The 17,610-nt window shown below is 37.2% G+C and overlaps 1 protein-coding gene across 1 annotated transcript in view; it reads right to left on the reverse strand.

Moving 5' to 3' along the window:
* Positions 1-17,610, reverse strand: part of LOC126259292 (pyrroline-5-carboxylate reductase 1, mitochondrial-like) — a 139,993-nt gene that overhangs the window by 22,193 nt on the left and 100,190 nt on the right. Inside the window, exons 4-5 of the mRNA XM_049955953.1 lie at positions 6,393-6,605; positions 1,284-1,449 (exon numbers count right to left, since the gene is read on the reverse strand). Of these exons, the coding sequence (XP_049811910.1) occupies positions 1,284-1,449; positions 6,393-6,605 (379 nt within the window). The remainder of the gene's footprint in view (positions 1-1,283; positions 1,450-6,392; positions 6,606-17,610) is intronic.

The following is a 17,610-nucleotide window of genomic DNA, read 5'->3' on the forward strand; positions in this document are numbered from 1 at the left end:
CAGCAGCCAGAGACTGTGGTCATGTGTGTGTGAGTTGCATTTATCTGAGTGCATGTGTCTCTGATGAAGGCTTTGGTGGCCGAAAGCTCATTTTCTGACAGTCTTTTTGTTGTGTCTGTCTAAACTCAGCATTTTCATTATGTGGTGAGTAGTGTCTATCCTCCTCATCATATTGCTATCATAAACTAAATTAGATATTTTGATTATCTTTAAAAACTAAATTGTTGTTTAGAAATAACCTATTGTCCATAAAGAACTTTTACAGTTTTATATGGCCAGTGTTGTTATTTGAACTTATTCTAATATTATTTTTATGAATACATACAGATCATATCTTCAGTGTTATGTTCACTATAGGAAAAAATGTTATGTATATATATGTTCTTATATCACCTGTTTGACTTGGTCCCATATCGTTGTTCATTTCTGTACACTGAATGGTTCGTGTATCAATAAAGATACAATACAATACAAGAAAAAAGTATAGAAGATATTCCAAGTACATATGAACTGTTAATAACACGAACAAAATGATTATAAGCATGGAGAGACAAAGTGAACCAAAGCATATTCAGTTGTTGCACGTGCTGAACATAAAACAATATGCACAAAAGAAAATGCATGAAATGACCCAAAAAAAAAAAAAAAAAAAAAAGTTAACGGACTTCTTTAGAGCGATAGAAAAATGAACCTATTGTAGGTTACAGATGGTGGTGTAAATTACTAGTTTCAACCTGTTTGAAGGGTGTGTTGATTCTGCAGCTGTTTGTTTAATTAGTGAGAACTCCTCCAGTTGCTGCTGGTAACTTTATTGTGTCCACAACTGATTTTAGCTTTTACATTAGGCAATTTTCAAGTGGTCATTTGATATTGTTCCTCTACAATGTAGTCTTTTAGAACCACTTGATAATGGCCTAATGTAAAGACCGAAACTGGTAGTGGATGCAATAAAATTCTCTACAGCAACTGGAGTGGATTTCATTGATTAAAAGGGTTGTAAATAGTTATTATTTTGTAGCATATTTTACATACCATAGTGTAATACTGTGTTTTATTTGGAACTACTGTAGTGTTACTGTTGTTTATCAGTTATCAGATTGCTGTATTTGGTAAGTTTTTTTAAAATGTTTTACTTCTAATACACAGCATGGTACAGTAAAAAATTGCATTATGTGAATTCCATTTGTTCAACAACCCAGTTGAAATGTCTGTTCATGATTGAATTTATTCTAAGTGACTACTTTCATTTCCAAAAATAATATTCATAGCAATGATGGGCTTACCTGCAGGGGAAGTCACATCATCACAAAGTTGTGATAAGTGTTGGTTTGACTCTACTGCTGTCTTGGCTGCACCTAGTACAGTTTGTGTCACTAGCCTTCTGGCCAATTCCCTTGGCAGGCCCATCCTCACACCTCCTGTACATAATGCTTCCATGATTGCATACACCTGTTTCAGATAATAACGTATGTTGTAACATGTATACTTCCCTTAAGACCAATGTTAAGGGTAATAGATATTTTCCTGTTTATTCATATTTATATCTTTATTTACTGCTGACCATACACTGAGGTGGCAAAAGTCATGGGATGGTGATATGCACATATACAATGGCAGTAGTATCACATACACAAGACATAAAAGGGCAGTGCACTGGTGGAACTGTTATTTTTACTCAGATGAATCATGCGAAAAGGTGTTTGACATGATTATGGTCACACTACAGGAATTAACAGACTCTGAATGAAAAATGACAGTTGGAGCTAGACACTTGGGACATTCCATTTTTGAATTGTTATGGAATTCAATATTCTGAGATCCACAGAGTCAAGAGTGTGCTGAGAATACCAGAATACAGGCATTATTTCTCACCATGGACAATGCAGTGGCCAACAACCTTCGCTTAATGAGCGAGAGCAGTGGTTTTCATGAAGAGTTGTCTGTGATAACAGACAAGTAATGCTGTGTGAAATAACTACAGAAATCAATTTGGGACATATGGTGAACATATACATTAGGACAGTGTGGTGAAATTTGGCATTAATGGGCAGAAAACTGATGCAAATGCCTTTGTTAACAGCACAAAGTCCCCATGAAGCCATGGACCCAAGTTGTCAAGCTACTATGCGAGCTGGTGGTGGCTCCATAATGGTGTGAGTTATATTTATACAGAATGTAATGGGTCCTTTAGTCCAACTTAATGGGAGCATTGACTGGAAGTGGTTATGTTTGGTTAACTGGAGATCACTTGCAGCTATTCATGGACTTCATGTTCCCAAACAATGATGGAACTTTTGTGGATGACAATGCACCATGTTACCAGTTTGAAGAACATTCTGGACAGTTTGAGTGAATGATTTGCCACCCAGATTGCCTCACATGAATCTCATCAAACATTTCTTGGACACAATTGAGAAGTTAGCTTGTACACATAATCCTGCATCAGCAACATATTCACAACTATGGATAACTATAGAGTTAGCATGGCTATATATTTCTGTTGGGGGCTCCCAATGGCTTCTTGAGCCCATGTCATGTTGCATTGTTGCACTACACAGTGCAAAAGGAGGTGCCCCATGACTTTTGTCACCTCACTGTACATACAATGGATTAGGCTGCATCTCTTATACATAATTACAGACGTACATAGTTAACAATACACTTAATTACAGTCATAGATAATTACTGTTATTTAGTCATACATTTGCAATTTTAACGTATGTTCACAACCTGTGCATCAAGAAGTCCTGTTATATTATAAAACAGGATTTCAGCCAAGTAGTTATACAACGTTCTTTGAAATAATTTCCAAGATATGTACCATGCTGGGGGTAATAAGTTATTAAAGATGGTCACAGAGCTGATTCTGGGTGAGTGGGCTACTTTTATCAGTCTGTATCTTGGAATATACATTTCCGCTTTGCCCCTGGCGTTCTGCTCATGAATATCTCCTCCTATGTGAAATTCTTTTATATTTATTATAATTTTTAGCAATGAGAGATGTATGCACAGGTTTACATTTTTGAGTATATTAAGTTTTCTAAACAGATGTTGACATTGATCTCTTGGGTCAGTCTCACACATTTCTCATATGAGCTTTTGTTTTTTATTTTCGGTATATCGTGTATGATGAAGAGTTGACACCCCCCCCCCCCCCCTCCTCTCCCTCACCCAGCAGTCAATAAGAAATGTGAGACTGGAACAGACTAAATATATTATGTCAGTCATAGGTATTCAGAAGTAAATACATCTCATATTCTCTAGACTACATATATTTCTCTTGATATTCTTTATCAAAACTGACTGATGTGTACTCCCCAGGTCAACTTGTAGTTAATATGACATCTCAAAATTTTTGCTGATTGATTTTCTGTATTGTTAGATAGTTCTAACAGAAGATAACGATTCTCACCTGTGTTGCACAGAAATTATCTGCACGAGAACCATTTCACTGCAGCACCTAGTGATTCCAGTGACTTTTATTTTAATAATGAGCTGTCTTTATGGGTGGTAAACTATTGTTGTATAATGTGTATAGTAGATCACAGAATAGGAAACACAACATGACAAATTATTGATTGAAATTATGAAAAAGAATGGTCCAAAAACTGATACCCGTGGCACCCCATCCTCAACAATTTTCACCAGAGAATCTCTGTTTCTCATAGAGACAAAATATTTTTATTACTTAAGTATGAAATACTTATTTTTACAGATGTATGACCCCTAAAATTCAAGCCTCTCAAGTAACATTTCATCAGGAATAGAATCAAAGGAGTATGTAGGTCACATAAAACAATGGAGGCCATGTTCTTATTTTCAGGAACAGTGAGTATCTGGTTAGTAACATCAAGAACTCCTGGCATGGTATTTTGCTCCATCTGTAATAAAACTGATTATTTGGAAAGAGGTAATTTTCTTAAAAATAATCACTTAATTGATTGTATACAAGAGTTTCAAATATTTTGGAAATTATTGGAACTATTGAGATTGGGCAATAATTCTGAGGAAAATTTGTTCTTAAGGGTCTGGTTCTGCCAAGTTATATCTTCAGATGAAAGAGCTGTATTTAATGCATGGGACTAGCCGGAATGAAAACTTAATAGGACACTACAAACAATATTGCAAAATTCTTCATTATATTATCAAAAAAGGCAAACCACGTACTACACAAAAAAATTAAAATTACAGTACACAACTAAGGAAATGCAGATTGGAGCATTAGTAAGTAAGAAATGTGTTAACATGGAATGAGAAGTGACGTTCACCTTCCTACTGGCAGATGTTATTAAATTCAAAACACTGCCTACTAAATTCAGTGAATTGTTCCTAATAATAATTAAAAACACAAGTACAAAAAATACACAGTTGGAAGTAGATCCAATAGAGTTACTTAGACAAGCATTGTGCACTACACTGCCAGATACCTTTTTTATCTGTTTTAGCAAATCAAAGTATTCACCTTTTTTTGCTGACTTTCTAGTTCTTCCCTTCAGTTACTTTGTAACATGTTATACACATCTACAGCCAGACAATCATCCTCTGCAAACATTTGTGAAGTGCACGGTAGATGATGCTTCTAATTCTGTCAATTATTAGGGCTCTTTCCAGTTTCATTAACATGTGGAGTGTGGGAAGAATGATAATTTAAACAACTCTGTGCATGCTGTAATTAGGCTAATCTAGTCCTCGCAATCTCTTCTGGAGCAATCACTAAGTGATTGTAATGTATTGTTAGTTCGTTGAGACTTCATGAGCAGGCTTTCTCAGGTCAGTGTGCATCTGTCTTTGAGTGTTTGCCAGATTCTTCAGAATCTCTTTTTTTCTCTTTAATGGATAGGCCCCAGTTAGTTAACATGCCAATGCCTCAAAGTTCTGTTAGTGTGAACGACAGTTGTAGAGTGAAAGTTTAATTTTGTGGAATCCTGTATTAGAGAACTATGCACAAGTACAGAACAGATTGGACACATACCACAAAAAGGAATACATTTAAGAAAATGGGAGCTGTATTCACAAAAACTTGTTTGTGACCTAAAAACTAGGGCTTACATAGAAAACTAATTAAAAAGTCTGAACTTTAATTTACACTGAAGTTCCTGTAAACAGGCAGAACACCATGCATTGGTTGGCAATGTCTATATAAGATGACAAGTGTCTGGTGCAGTATGGCAGGTTATCAAGATTGAAATGAGTTTGAACGTAGTGTTATACTTGGCACATGAGCGATGGGACACAGCAGCTCTGAGGTAGTGATGAAGTGGGGTTTTTCAGTACAACAGTTTCATGAGTGTACTGTGAATATCAGGAATCCAGTAAAACATCAAATCCCTGACATTGCTGCGCACAGAAATAGATCCTGCCGAAAAGGACCAACAATGACTGAAGAGGATTATTCATGGCAGAAGTGCAACCCTTCCACAAATTGCTGCACATTTCAATGCTGGACCATCAACAAGTGTCAGCATGTGAACCATTCAACAAAACATCATCAATATTGGCTTTCAGAGCTAAAGGCCCACTCATGTAACATTGATGACTGCACAACGCAAAGCTTTGTGCCTTGCCTGGGCCTGCCAACACTGATATTGGACTGTTGATGACTGGAAACACATTGCCTTGTTGGACGAGTCTCATTTCTAATAGACATGTATGGTTATGGAGGCAACCTCATGAATCCATGTCAGCAGGGTTCTGTTCAGTCTGGTGAAGGCTCTGTAATGGTGTGAGGCATGTGCAATTGAAGTGATATGGGACCCCTGTTACGTCTAGATACAACTCTGACAGCTGACACATATGTAAGCATCCTGTCTGATCACCTGTATCCATTCATGTCCATTGTCCATTCCAATGGACTTGGGAAATTCCAGCAGGAAAATGTGACACACTGCATGTCCAGAATTGCTACAGAGTGGCTCCAGGAACATTCTTCTGAGCTTAAACACTTCCACTGGCCACTGAACTCCCCAGACATGAACATTATTGAGCAAATCTCAGATGCCTTGCAATGTGCTGTTCAGTTGAGATCTCCACCCCCTCATACTCCTTTGGATTTATGGACAGCCCTGCAGGATTCTTGGTGTCAGTTCCCTCTAGCACTACTTTAGACATTAGTTGAGTCCATGCCATGTCATGTTGCAGCATTTCTGCATGCTTGGAGGGGCCCTACATGATGTTAGGCAGGTGTACCAGTTTCTTTGGCTCTTCAGTGTATATAGGAAGTGTTAATCAAGACTCATATTCACAACCAGAGGCAGCATCAAAGAATATCAAAAAGAGAACAAATTGTTAACTGAAAATTAAACAGACACAAATTAGCACAAAATAGTAATACTATCTTCATGGCATTAACTTATTTGTGAATAATGAGAGCAAGGATAACCTGAGCTACTTACATATGCTGGACCAGACCCACTTAATGCAGTAATAGGATCCATATAAGTTTCAGGAACCTCTTCACAAGTTCCAATTGAGCCAAACAACTTTTTTGTCAAATTTATATCCTCAGGTCTGACTGCACTTCCACAAGAGAATACTGATGCTGCACAACGAACAGTTGCTGGAGTATTAGGCATCACCCTGATTACACGAACATCTTTGGGTAGGGTCTGAAAGGTAGGAAATATGAAACATTTAAAATCAAACAATGGAAGATCCAGGATGGAATGTAACAATATTAGAGAAGGAAAGTTGCTACTCACTATATAGTGGAGATAACGAGTCACAATAGACACAACAAAAAGATTCACACAATTTTAGCCTTTTGCCAATATGGCCTTTGTCAGCAATAGACACACACACACACACACACACACACACACACACACACACACACACACACACACACGCGCGCGCGCGCGCGCGCGCGCGCGCGCGCGCGCACTCACGCACGCACGAACAAACACAATTTGCACACACATGTGCAGTCTCAGATAACTGAAACGACACTGCGAGCAGCAGCACCAGTGCATGAAGGGAGTGGGACTGGGTGGGGGTAAGGAGGAGGCTAGGGCAGGGAGGGGGAGGAATAGTGTGCTGGAGGTGGTGGACAGTGAAATGCTGTGTTTAGATGGAGGGCAGGACAGAATGTGGGGAAGGGGGTAAGTAGTGAAAAGGAGAGAAATAAAAAGAAATAAAAAGACCTGGTGTGGCATTGAAATGACAGCTGTGTAGTGCTGGATTGGGAGCAGGGAGGGAGCTGGATGGGTGAGGACAGTGACTAACGAAGGCTGAGGCCAGGTGGGTTAGAGGAATGTAGGATGAATTGCTGGGGAAGTTCTCACCTGTGCAATTCAGAAAAGCTGGTGGCGGTAGGAAGGATCCGTATGGCACAGGCTGTGAAGCAGTCATTGAGATGAGGGATATTATGTTTGGCAGCATGTTCAGCAACAGGGTGGTCCACTTGTTTTTTGGCCACAGTTTGTCAGTGGCCATTCATGCAGACAGACAGCTTGTTGGGTGTCATGCCTACATAGAAAGCAGCGCAGTGGTTGCAGCTTAGCTTGTAAATCACACGACTGGTTTCACAGGTAGCTCTGCCTTTGGTGGGATAGGTGATGTTAGTGATTGGACTGGAGTAGGTGGTGGTAGGAAGATGTATGGGACAGGTCTTGCATCTAGTTCTATTACAGGGGTATGAGCCGTGAGGTAAGGGATTGGGAGCAGGGGTTTTGTAAGGATAGACGAGTATGTTGTGTATGTTTGGTGGACAGCAGAATACCACTCTAGGAGAGGTGGGAAAGATAGTGGGCAGGACATTTCTCATTTCAGGTCATGACGTAAGGTAATTGAAACTCTGCCAGAGAATGTTATTCAGTTGCTCCAGTACCGGATGGTACTGAGTTACGAGGGGAATGCTACTCTGTGGCCAAACTGTGGGACTTTGGGCAGTGGTGGGAAACTGGAAAGATAAGACATGGGAGATTTGTTTTTGTTCAAGGTTGGGAGGATAATTACAGTCAGTGAAGACTTCAGGGAGACCCTCAGTATATTTTGAGAGGGACTGCTCATCACTGCAGATGTAATGACCATAGGTGGCTAGGCTGTACGGAAGGGACTTCTTGGTATGAAATGGGTGGCAGCTGTTGAAGTGGAGGTATTGCTGGTGGTTAGTAGGTTTGATATGAACATAGTTACTGATGTAGCCATCTCTGAGGTGGAGGTCAACATCTAGGAAGGTGGCTTGTTGGGTTGAGTAGGTCCAGGTGAAGCAAATGGGGGAGAAGTTTTGAGGTTCTGGAGCAATGTGTTGGTTTACTCATCTAGGAATGAACACTCTTGGAATCTTAACAATGAATCACACTATGATGCACAATGCATCTCTAGGCACCAGTGCCACTGGAGCTGGGTTTATGTGCTTTCTAAATAAACCTATGTTAAAATGAGCTTTTGTCCTAGCATCTTCTCTGTTTCCTCAGTCAATCCTCTCTGCTACTGATGAGTAATATTTGGGTCCAGGCTGAACTAGGGATACCTCCTTTGTGGCTGATTACACTTCCTAAATATTCTTTCAATGAATCCAATCTTGCATCTGCCTATGCTGTAATTAGTTTTATATGGTCATTCCACTTTAAACTGTTCTGTACACATAGTCTGAGACATTTAATGAAAATGACTGCTTCCAATGATGGCTTGGCAATCACGTAATTGTGCAATGATGGGTCTTCCCACCTATTTATATGCAACATATTCCATTTGTTTATGTTGAGGATTGCTGCCAACCATGCACCAAATGTGAATCCAGTGCAGGCCTACTTGCAGTTTGTTGTAAGCTTATAGAACTGCATTTTGTCTGTTTACTCTGCATCATTTTTCAACAGTGCCATGGAATTTCTGACATTATCCACTCGTTCATTTGTATATATCATGAACAGTAATGGTCCTATAACACTCCAATATGATACACTCAAAATTACTTTTACATCTTGTAATGTAACTAGTCAGTGACCTTATTTTCTCCACAAACTGTAACGCACAATACATACAAATATTTGGAATACCCAATACATTTGGACTACCAGATTACCCGATACACAAAAATACTTCAGAAATCATATATTTTGGTTTTGGTTTCATTTGCTATGATTAAATAAATTATAGAAAATTATTTCATTCAGGTACAAATACATTAAAATATACAGTAAGAGAATACTTCAAAATGTGAAAAGAATAAGCAGCTTTCACTCAGTTAATACTTGGCAGAAACCAAACCTCTATTTGAATTGGACTCCCTTAACTCTTGTGCAGAAAGGTGTGTAGCATACTGCTGCATCCATTTTCAATAAGCTGCCACTTGAATTCAAAAATCTTAGCAGTAATCCATGCACTTTCAAATTGAAACTGAAGAGTTTCCTCATGGGTCACTCCTTCTATTCTGTCGAGGAGTTCCTTGAAAAATTTAGCTGATTCTTGTTGTATTGTTGCTTTCGTTTACTTAAACTTATGGACTGACTTTTTTCGGGTTCATAAACATTTTATTACTTTTATGTTATAATTTCATGTACTTACACGTTCCATGACCTTGGAGATTTGCTCCTCAATTTAGTCCTATGGAACTTGACATGTAAATAAATACATGTGTTCACTGTAATTTTGAAAGAAACTGTTGAAATCTAATTTTATTGCTATTTAAATAAGCATTATATTCTAATTTGAAGAACTTCTGCAATGTAAATGTCATAAAATATTATTGATATAAAATGTATCTTTCTATCTAAACAACTGATATGTAACTATATTGCCTTTGAGTTATGATGTAACATGAGTGTTGTTGGTTGCTATGTATCAGAGTTAGTTGTCTATTGACATGAATGAATGTCAGTCAATAATGTGGACTCTGTTTTGTTCTTTTGTTAGAAGTAGCATGTTCTTATTTTACTTGTGAATTATGACTGCAAATGGATGTGTCTGAAACATCTGTAACTTTTAATCTGAATATTAATATGAAACACAGTAAAGAAACCTTTTTATCCTACTGTAACAACAGTAAGTAATTACATCTGTTAGACCACTGAGCCTGCATGAAGAAGAAGAAAATACAATGAATTATGACAGAAAAGTTAAGTAGATCTTAATAGACTTGAAGTTATCAGCCCACTCATATTTAAATACTAGTGTCCTCCCTTTTATGCTCCAGTTGTTAACAATACTGGGAAATTGAAGAATAAACCAACTCATTGCTCAAATGATGTTTCTGGCTCCCTTTTTATAAAGTAATAAGCTTTAATAGCAGTAAAGGTAGAAATCATTAGAATTATGGGCATCAGCTGGGATAGTAATAAAATACTGTGTACATCAATATTTTAACTTTTGTAGGAAATTAATCAAAAATATATATTGTGGAGCTGAAAAATGTGATTCCAAAGGACATGTATCCAATATTAAAGAGAATGGCATTGTTGGCAGCAGCAGATGGATGTATCAGGTTAAGAACAAAGTGATTTTTTTTATAAAAAACATTAGTTTCTTTATTGTGTTTTGCATGTGACAAAAAGAAGTTTAGCTAAAACGACAATCATGGGGCCAAAATTAGAACCTATAGCAGTGAGCAGTCTTACTTATATTTTCAAAAATTGGTCATTTTCATTTATATATTAGTCTACATAGAAAATGAACATTCACAAAAGTTTAAACACTCAAAGTTTAATATCTGGGCCAGTATGTAAAAACATTACATATGAGATTTAGAAACTTGAGAAGAAAACTGGGAGTGTAGCAACAAAACTATTGGCTATAGATACAAAAATGGGAGAAATAGAATCTAGTCTGAGTAGTGAAATCAAACAAATCAAAGAAAAAATAAGTACCCACATGGGGAAAAATCAAATTGCTTTCCAAAATGTCAACACAGGAATAAAAAATGTTGATGAGAATCTGAAAATCTGCATTTCTAATGTTAAATCAAATGTTGAAACAAAATTAGCAGCCACTGAAAGTAACCTTTATGAAAAAGTGAAAGTAAATGATAGGAAGCCCAAGTTGGAATACTGACACAGTATTTTGAAAAGGATAGATTGCTACTGACCATAAAGGTGATACTCTGAGTTGCAGACAGGCACAGTGAAAAGATTGCAATATGCTGAGCTTTCAGCCAAAATCATTTTTTATTTTTTTAAGTCATATATTCACACAAGTGCTGAGCATTCAGCCAAAATCATTTTTTTTAAGTCATATATTCACACAAGCAGGCACACCTCACACGCATATGTTCAAGGAAGAGATGCAGTGTGTAGTAAGAGTAGTGCCACACAAATTACAAAGCGTAAAAAAGGGGTGGATAGATGCTGGAAGCAGATTACTCAAGAAATTATTTGGGTCAGCAGATGAAAATGATTTAATTGAGCTGAATAAGACAGCAGAAGCTGCAAGAGAATTGGCAGAAGGGGAATAGGCTACTGTGGAGAGGCATTCCACATGGATCGTTATTTCAGAGAGCAGCATGTTGAACAACGCGTGCATGCTTTGACAGCTAATTAGAGAGGTAAAGGAATGCACCAGAGAGCATTGGCTAGTACTTTAAGCCAGAGTTTAGAGGCAGTTTAAACACAGATGCATGAATAATGCTAACAAGACTATTGCTGTCACTAGGAGATAGTATCGGGCTGAAAGAGTGGAGTTAACAAGCTAACTAAAGGCTGTTTATCAAACACTAAATGGGCAAATGGGTTGAGTGCTGTTGTCACCTGAGCAGTATCTGAAAGGTGTGGTGAGAATTACCACCAGAACTGCAGGTAGTAGAGAGCCCAGCAGCCAGAACCTGACTTTCTGCTAGCATGAAGCAACTGTGGAAGTATAATAAGGATAATGCACTGTTACATGTGCCGCTAAAGGTACCAGTAGTGGACAAACACATATTGTTAAGGTGTTACACAGTGCAGACCTTTCCAGTAAGGCTAGAAATGGTGGGGAAGTTTGTGCAAATAAAGGATGATGGTGTGTTACTGATAGAGGAAGCTGGGGATCAGCAAGGCAGTAATAACTGAGGGTGAGCTACAACAAAAACAACTTGGCGTGGTCCCCATATGTCCTACTCATGAAATCCAGATAGGAGGTGGCACATGCACCATGCTATTGTTCAGTTGCAAGGCGGAAGGTCAACCTTGCTGAAAGTAGGTGTTGGAACTGATGCTGCACTTACAGCAAGTGAGTCTACATGTGCTCAATGTACAATGATATAGTAGTGATGGCAAATTGCTGTGAACAAGGAAAGCCATGGGAGTTGCTTAGAGTTGAGAGGCAGTTGGTTGTTGATTAATGGATCCATGTGTGATACTATGAGATTAATGTTTCATTTACCAGCTACAATGAACTCAGAGTGACTCTTCTAAATATAATACAACTGCAGCTATATTGGCCAGACAAGCATTTGGAGATGTTGCCTAAACAAAACATTACTGTTAGTGGGACAATTTTGCCACTTTTTTTTTCTGCCTGTTTTGTTACCTCATAATGCAAAAATCATTTTTAAAACCATCATAAAATGTGAGTCTCAATCTCTAGTTTCATAATACTTGAACAGATGACAAATTCATTATGTGTTTATACATTAAAAAATGAAAAACACATTTGGCAAAGTTACCTGGAAAACCAGATAACTTTGTCAGCTGTGTTATAATCAGTTAAAATCACCAAAAAATTACAGAAAGAGATATGTAAAGCATTGAAACAGTATATACATTAGTATTAAACATTTTAATGCAGGGACAGTTACCAGAAAGATACACACAAAAATAAAAATCCTCAAAGTTAGAAGTAGAAAGAAAAGTTTGACATTTCTATCACAAAGAAAAATTTGTCTCAGTTTTGACTGTATGGAAGATTAATTATGTGCACAAATCTTTTACTTTCAGGAAAGCTGCACTGGCACATTTGGGAAGTAAAAATTTTTTGCCCTGTCTGTTGTAAAGATACAACACCTCAAACTCCCTGTCTTTGTAGAACTGAATAAGTCTACCAAGAAAATGTCTGACACTTTTTTTCAAGAATTTTACCTAAACACATATTACTGGCTTTAGTTGTGTAAGATCCCAGGTTGTTCTGGCATTCATTTTGTTTTGTTTACAAATTGTTGAATTTTGATCCTTCTCACAGCAAAAAGTGAGATGAACAGGACTGACTAATTCCTGAATAAGTTCTTTTGGAGCTTTTCCATCTTGTTCAGATTCAGAGTTATTTGTGTCATATATATTTATATAAAAAAGTACAGTCAGAATCATTGCTGTTGTGATGGCTGTTCCTCTTAGTGCTCTTCCTTGGCTATTCCTGTCTATGTTCTTCTTACTACCAGCCCCCTCAATTTTATCCATTACAGAGATATCTGTAAGAGACTGGTAGTTCATCAATTGTAATTCATCAACAGCTTCTCATGGGGACATACCAGTTCTCCTTCTTCTCCCCTTCTGCAGATTGTAACTATGATTCCCACAACAGACTTGAAGGTAGCTCATAAGTGAATCACTAATTCTAGTAGGTGTGCCACTACCATCAGCCCTCTCTGTATCTGGGATTCTAGAATAAACTTCTTCAGGCTTTAGTTTCACAGTATTAGATTTCTTGAATATTGATAAGATGTTCAATTTAATTTTCTCTTCTTCATCCAAAGCAATTAGGCCATATTTTGTTCCTTTTGGTCCTCCTATAATTCATATTTTCCTTAACAATATAATGAAAAGGATTGTTGCTACTCACCATTTAGAGTAGATGCTGAGTCACAGAAAGGTACAACAAAGAGAGTGTCTGAAAGTCAGCTTTCAACCAACAAGGCCTTTGTCAGAAATAGGCGACGTACACTCATACGCACTCATGCAAACACAACCCACACACACATGACCACAGCTTCTGGCAGCTGGAGCCAGTCCATTGTTTGTCCCTTAACTGGTTTGAACAAAAAACCATGAAATGAGCATGTCAAAACTGCAAACATTAAAGAAATACTTGCTTTGGTAGAATTTATAACTGTTCCTGGATACTAGCATCCTCTACAAAATATCATTTTTTGCATCCTAGATCATCAGTCAAATTTGTCTTGTCATAGTTTAACCCCTTAATGCTGAATGTTGTGAATTTGCATCATACCATTGCTGTTATAATAACAGGAAGGTCAACTATTTTTGTATGCCAGTGCTGGTAGATGCTGATTCTGCCTGAAGCTAGCAATGCTTCTGACAAGTGCTGCATTCTCCTGAGTATTTCAGGTACTTCTAAAGAACTATGATTTTTTATTTTTATTTTTTATCTAGAAATTTATTCAAGCATTAAGGGATGGAAGAACTCCTTCTAACAACTGTCTTTCAAATGACTAAAGTATGCTTTAAGCTATCTACTCTAACATTAGTTCACGTGCAATAAATATTTTGGTACTTATGTGAACAAAGTTATTGTTTATGTCATTTCACAAAATAATGGTACTGTCATCAGCAGGTAAGCTATTTTTGAATTGTGAACTCTGCTTCCCCATGGAATCCAAGAGACTTTTCACATTGAACCATTGATCAAGAGCATCAAGAAATATTATTCCCCAGCCTGTACATGTGGGGACATGTTCCAAATCTCCTCTTCTTCTTCACTAATCAGTTCAATCTGGCACACTGATTTCTTTAAATAGAGACACTGTACTTTGTTTTTGTTTTTTGAAGGGTATTGATCTCTTTTGGAGCTTTTCCACTGATCATTTGCTTATTAGTCACTGCAGAGACAGCTAGCTGTAATGCAGTGTCATAATAATTTTGATATATGTATGCTTTGGTTCTAATGGGCCTTTGCATTTTAACAACCTATACACAGGCCCAAAATGCTCAAATAAAAAAAGTGGGAAACAGGTAATATTCTAGATTGGCAAAGTTTTCCCTTATTTTCTGAGCTTCTTTGTGCAACATTGCCAAGTTATATTATTATGCTAAATACACCACACAATTTTATTCCTACAACTGGTTCTGAAATGTAATTATATACTGTATTGAACAAAAGAAATAGTTATTACTTGTCAGAATGAATAGGCAGGGTGAGACACTTTTGTAGACTACTAGAAAACAAAATGTTCCACAGGCTGAAAGGAAAAGCACTGACTGAGACCAGGAAATGATGAATGATTCTAAAATGTGTGCCGGATCTGTTGTTCGTTGTTTGAAATGATATCTGGGAAACAAGACTAGCTCATTCACTAAGTCAGATAATAGTTTCACAGGAGTGGCAAGATCACTGTGGAGCAACTAATGCAGCCCAATGAAAAATATTGGAATAGTAGATAATGGGTAACTATGACGTTGAGTGTTGCAATTCCTAGTGCCATGATTTTGATGTAGAAAGCTATTATTTCAGCAAGACAATAAGCTGTTCACTAACCCAATCTGTCTATAGGTAGTACTGGTTCTAGTGTACTGGATCCCTGACCAAGAGATGGAGAATGAATTTGTTCACCTTAAGGAAGATGGAAAGCAACCATATTATTTAAAGCAGTAAATGTATAGTGTTTAGTATAATCTTGAGAGAGTGTCACTTACTTTATAAATCCATAGGGGATATAGCCATTTTGAAGATCCTGAGCAAGACCCAGGGGGATCTTTCTAAGGCATTTGGCACAGTTGACCACAAGATTCTATTAAATAAATTAGAAGCATTAAGAATAAGAGGGGTAGCTAATGACTGGTTTCGATCATACCTAACAGATAGGGTACAAATCAAACAATGGAAAATCCAGGATGGAATGTAACAATTGCGCCTATATGGTGAGTAGCGATTGTTGGATAGGGTACGTGGAGTACAGGTAACACATACTTCAAATAGATCTAAACATTTAGTAAAACACTTATCAGAACCAAAATACATTAATATAGGGGTTCCGAAAGGTAGTATATTAGGACCAATACTGTTCCTGATATACATCAATGACTTTCCCAGAAGTGTTACAGATGGTGAAAAAGTTCTCTTCGCTGATGACAGCAATATTATTGTCACTGAGAAAACAAGAGAACTCCTTGCCAAGAAAGCGAATGAAACTCTCAAGGAAGTTTATGATTGGTCAATAAGCAATGAAGTGACATTGAACATAAAGAAAACTAATGCCATGAATTTCAGTTTGAAGAGCAAAAATGACAATGTTAAATTAAATGTAGATGGCACCTCTATAGACTGTGTAATAAATGCAAAATTTCTAGGAATGAATATTGATTCTCAGTTGAAATGCTGTGAACACACAAAGGTACTTGCAAACAGAATGTCATCAGCATGTTATGCCCTTAGATTCCTATAATCAGTGTGTAACATGCAGTGTCTTTTAGTTACATATTATTCATATGTACACTCAATTCTTAGCTATGGCATTCTTTTTTGGGGAACAAATGCACAAAATATGAACACAATTTTCAAACTCCAGAAAAGAGCCATAAGAATGATAACCAAAAATTCTAGTTGAGCTCATTGTAAAGATCTATTCAAAACACTGGGGATTTTAACTGCTCCATGTCAATACATTTACCAGTCAGTTGTACACATCAAAAATAACATTGGCAATTACTGCACAAACAGTGCTGTCCATGACTATGCAACAAACATAAAACTCAAAACAGCATTTTCCACCAATGAATAAAATTGTACAATAAATTACCAAAAGAGATTAAAGAAATTGCAAAAATACATTATTTAAAAAGGTAGCTATAAAGTACCTGTTAAGAAATACATTTCATACATTGAAGGATCACTTAGCTGCAACAGAGTAGGGGTTTGATGAAAAAAAATGTTATTAAATAAATAATAATAATGATTATAAAATATCCAACATTCCACATAACACCTTCACTTTATGTTTTTTCCTTCTTTTTTCCTTTCTAGAAATACTTACCCCAAGCTATGCATAGCGCAATACTAAACCTCTTCCTCTTTCTGAGCTCAACATCTCAATCATTATGGAGTGATACTGACTCAGTTTTTCAGGATAGCAAATGGGAAGTTGCAGTACAGAAAATGGCCCAGAGATCACTGGTGTGTGTGTGTGTGTGTGTGTGTGTGTGTGTGTGTGTGTGTGTGTGTGTGTGTGTGTACTGAGTGAAGTGTTATGAAACAATGTGTGTATAGTGTGTGCATTGACTGATAGTGAGATATGAGTGAACCATGTGGCATTACATTATTTAATAAGCTATTTGTAAAAAAAGTGTTGTATACCAGTAGTAAATCTGATGATTGTCTCTAACTAGAAGTCTGTAAATATATTTGTAATACAAATGTCTGCTTGTGTCTGTGTATGTGTGGATGGATATGTGTGTGTGTGTGTGAGTGTATACCTGTCTTTCTGTCTTTTTATCCCCCTAAGGTAAGTCTTTCCGCTCCCGGGATTGGAATGACTCCTTGCCCTCTCCCTTAAAACCCACATCCTTTCGTCTTTCCCTCTCCTTCCCTCTTTCCTGATGAAGCAACCGTTGGTTGCGAAAGCTTGAATTTTGTGTGTATGTTTGTGTTTGTTTGTGTGTCTATCAACCTGCCAGCACTTTCATATGGTAAGACACATCATCTTTGTTTTTAGATATAAATTTGTAAATACTGTGACATGTCCTATATCCTTGTAAAAAGAGAGCTACGGATGAATAAAGCTGCTACTGGTACTACTACTACTACACTACTACT

Source organism: Schistocerca nitens, chromosome 5 (genome assembly GCF_023898315.1).
Source record: "Schistocerca nitens isolate TAMUIC-IGC-003100 chromosome 5, iqSchNite1.1, whole genome shotgun sequence".
Lineage (NCBI taxonomy): Eukaryota > Metazoa > Arthropoda > Insecta > Orthoptera > Acrididae > Schistocerca > Schistocerca nitens.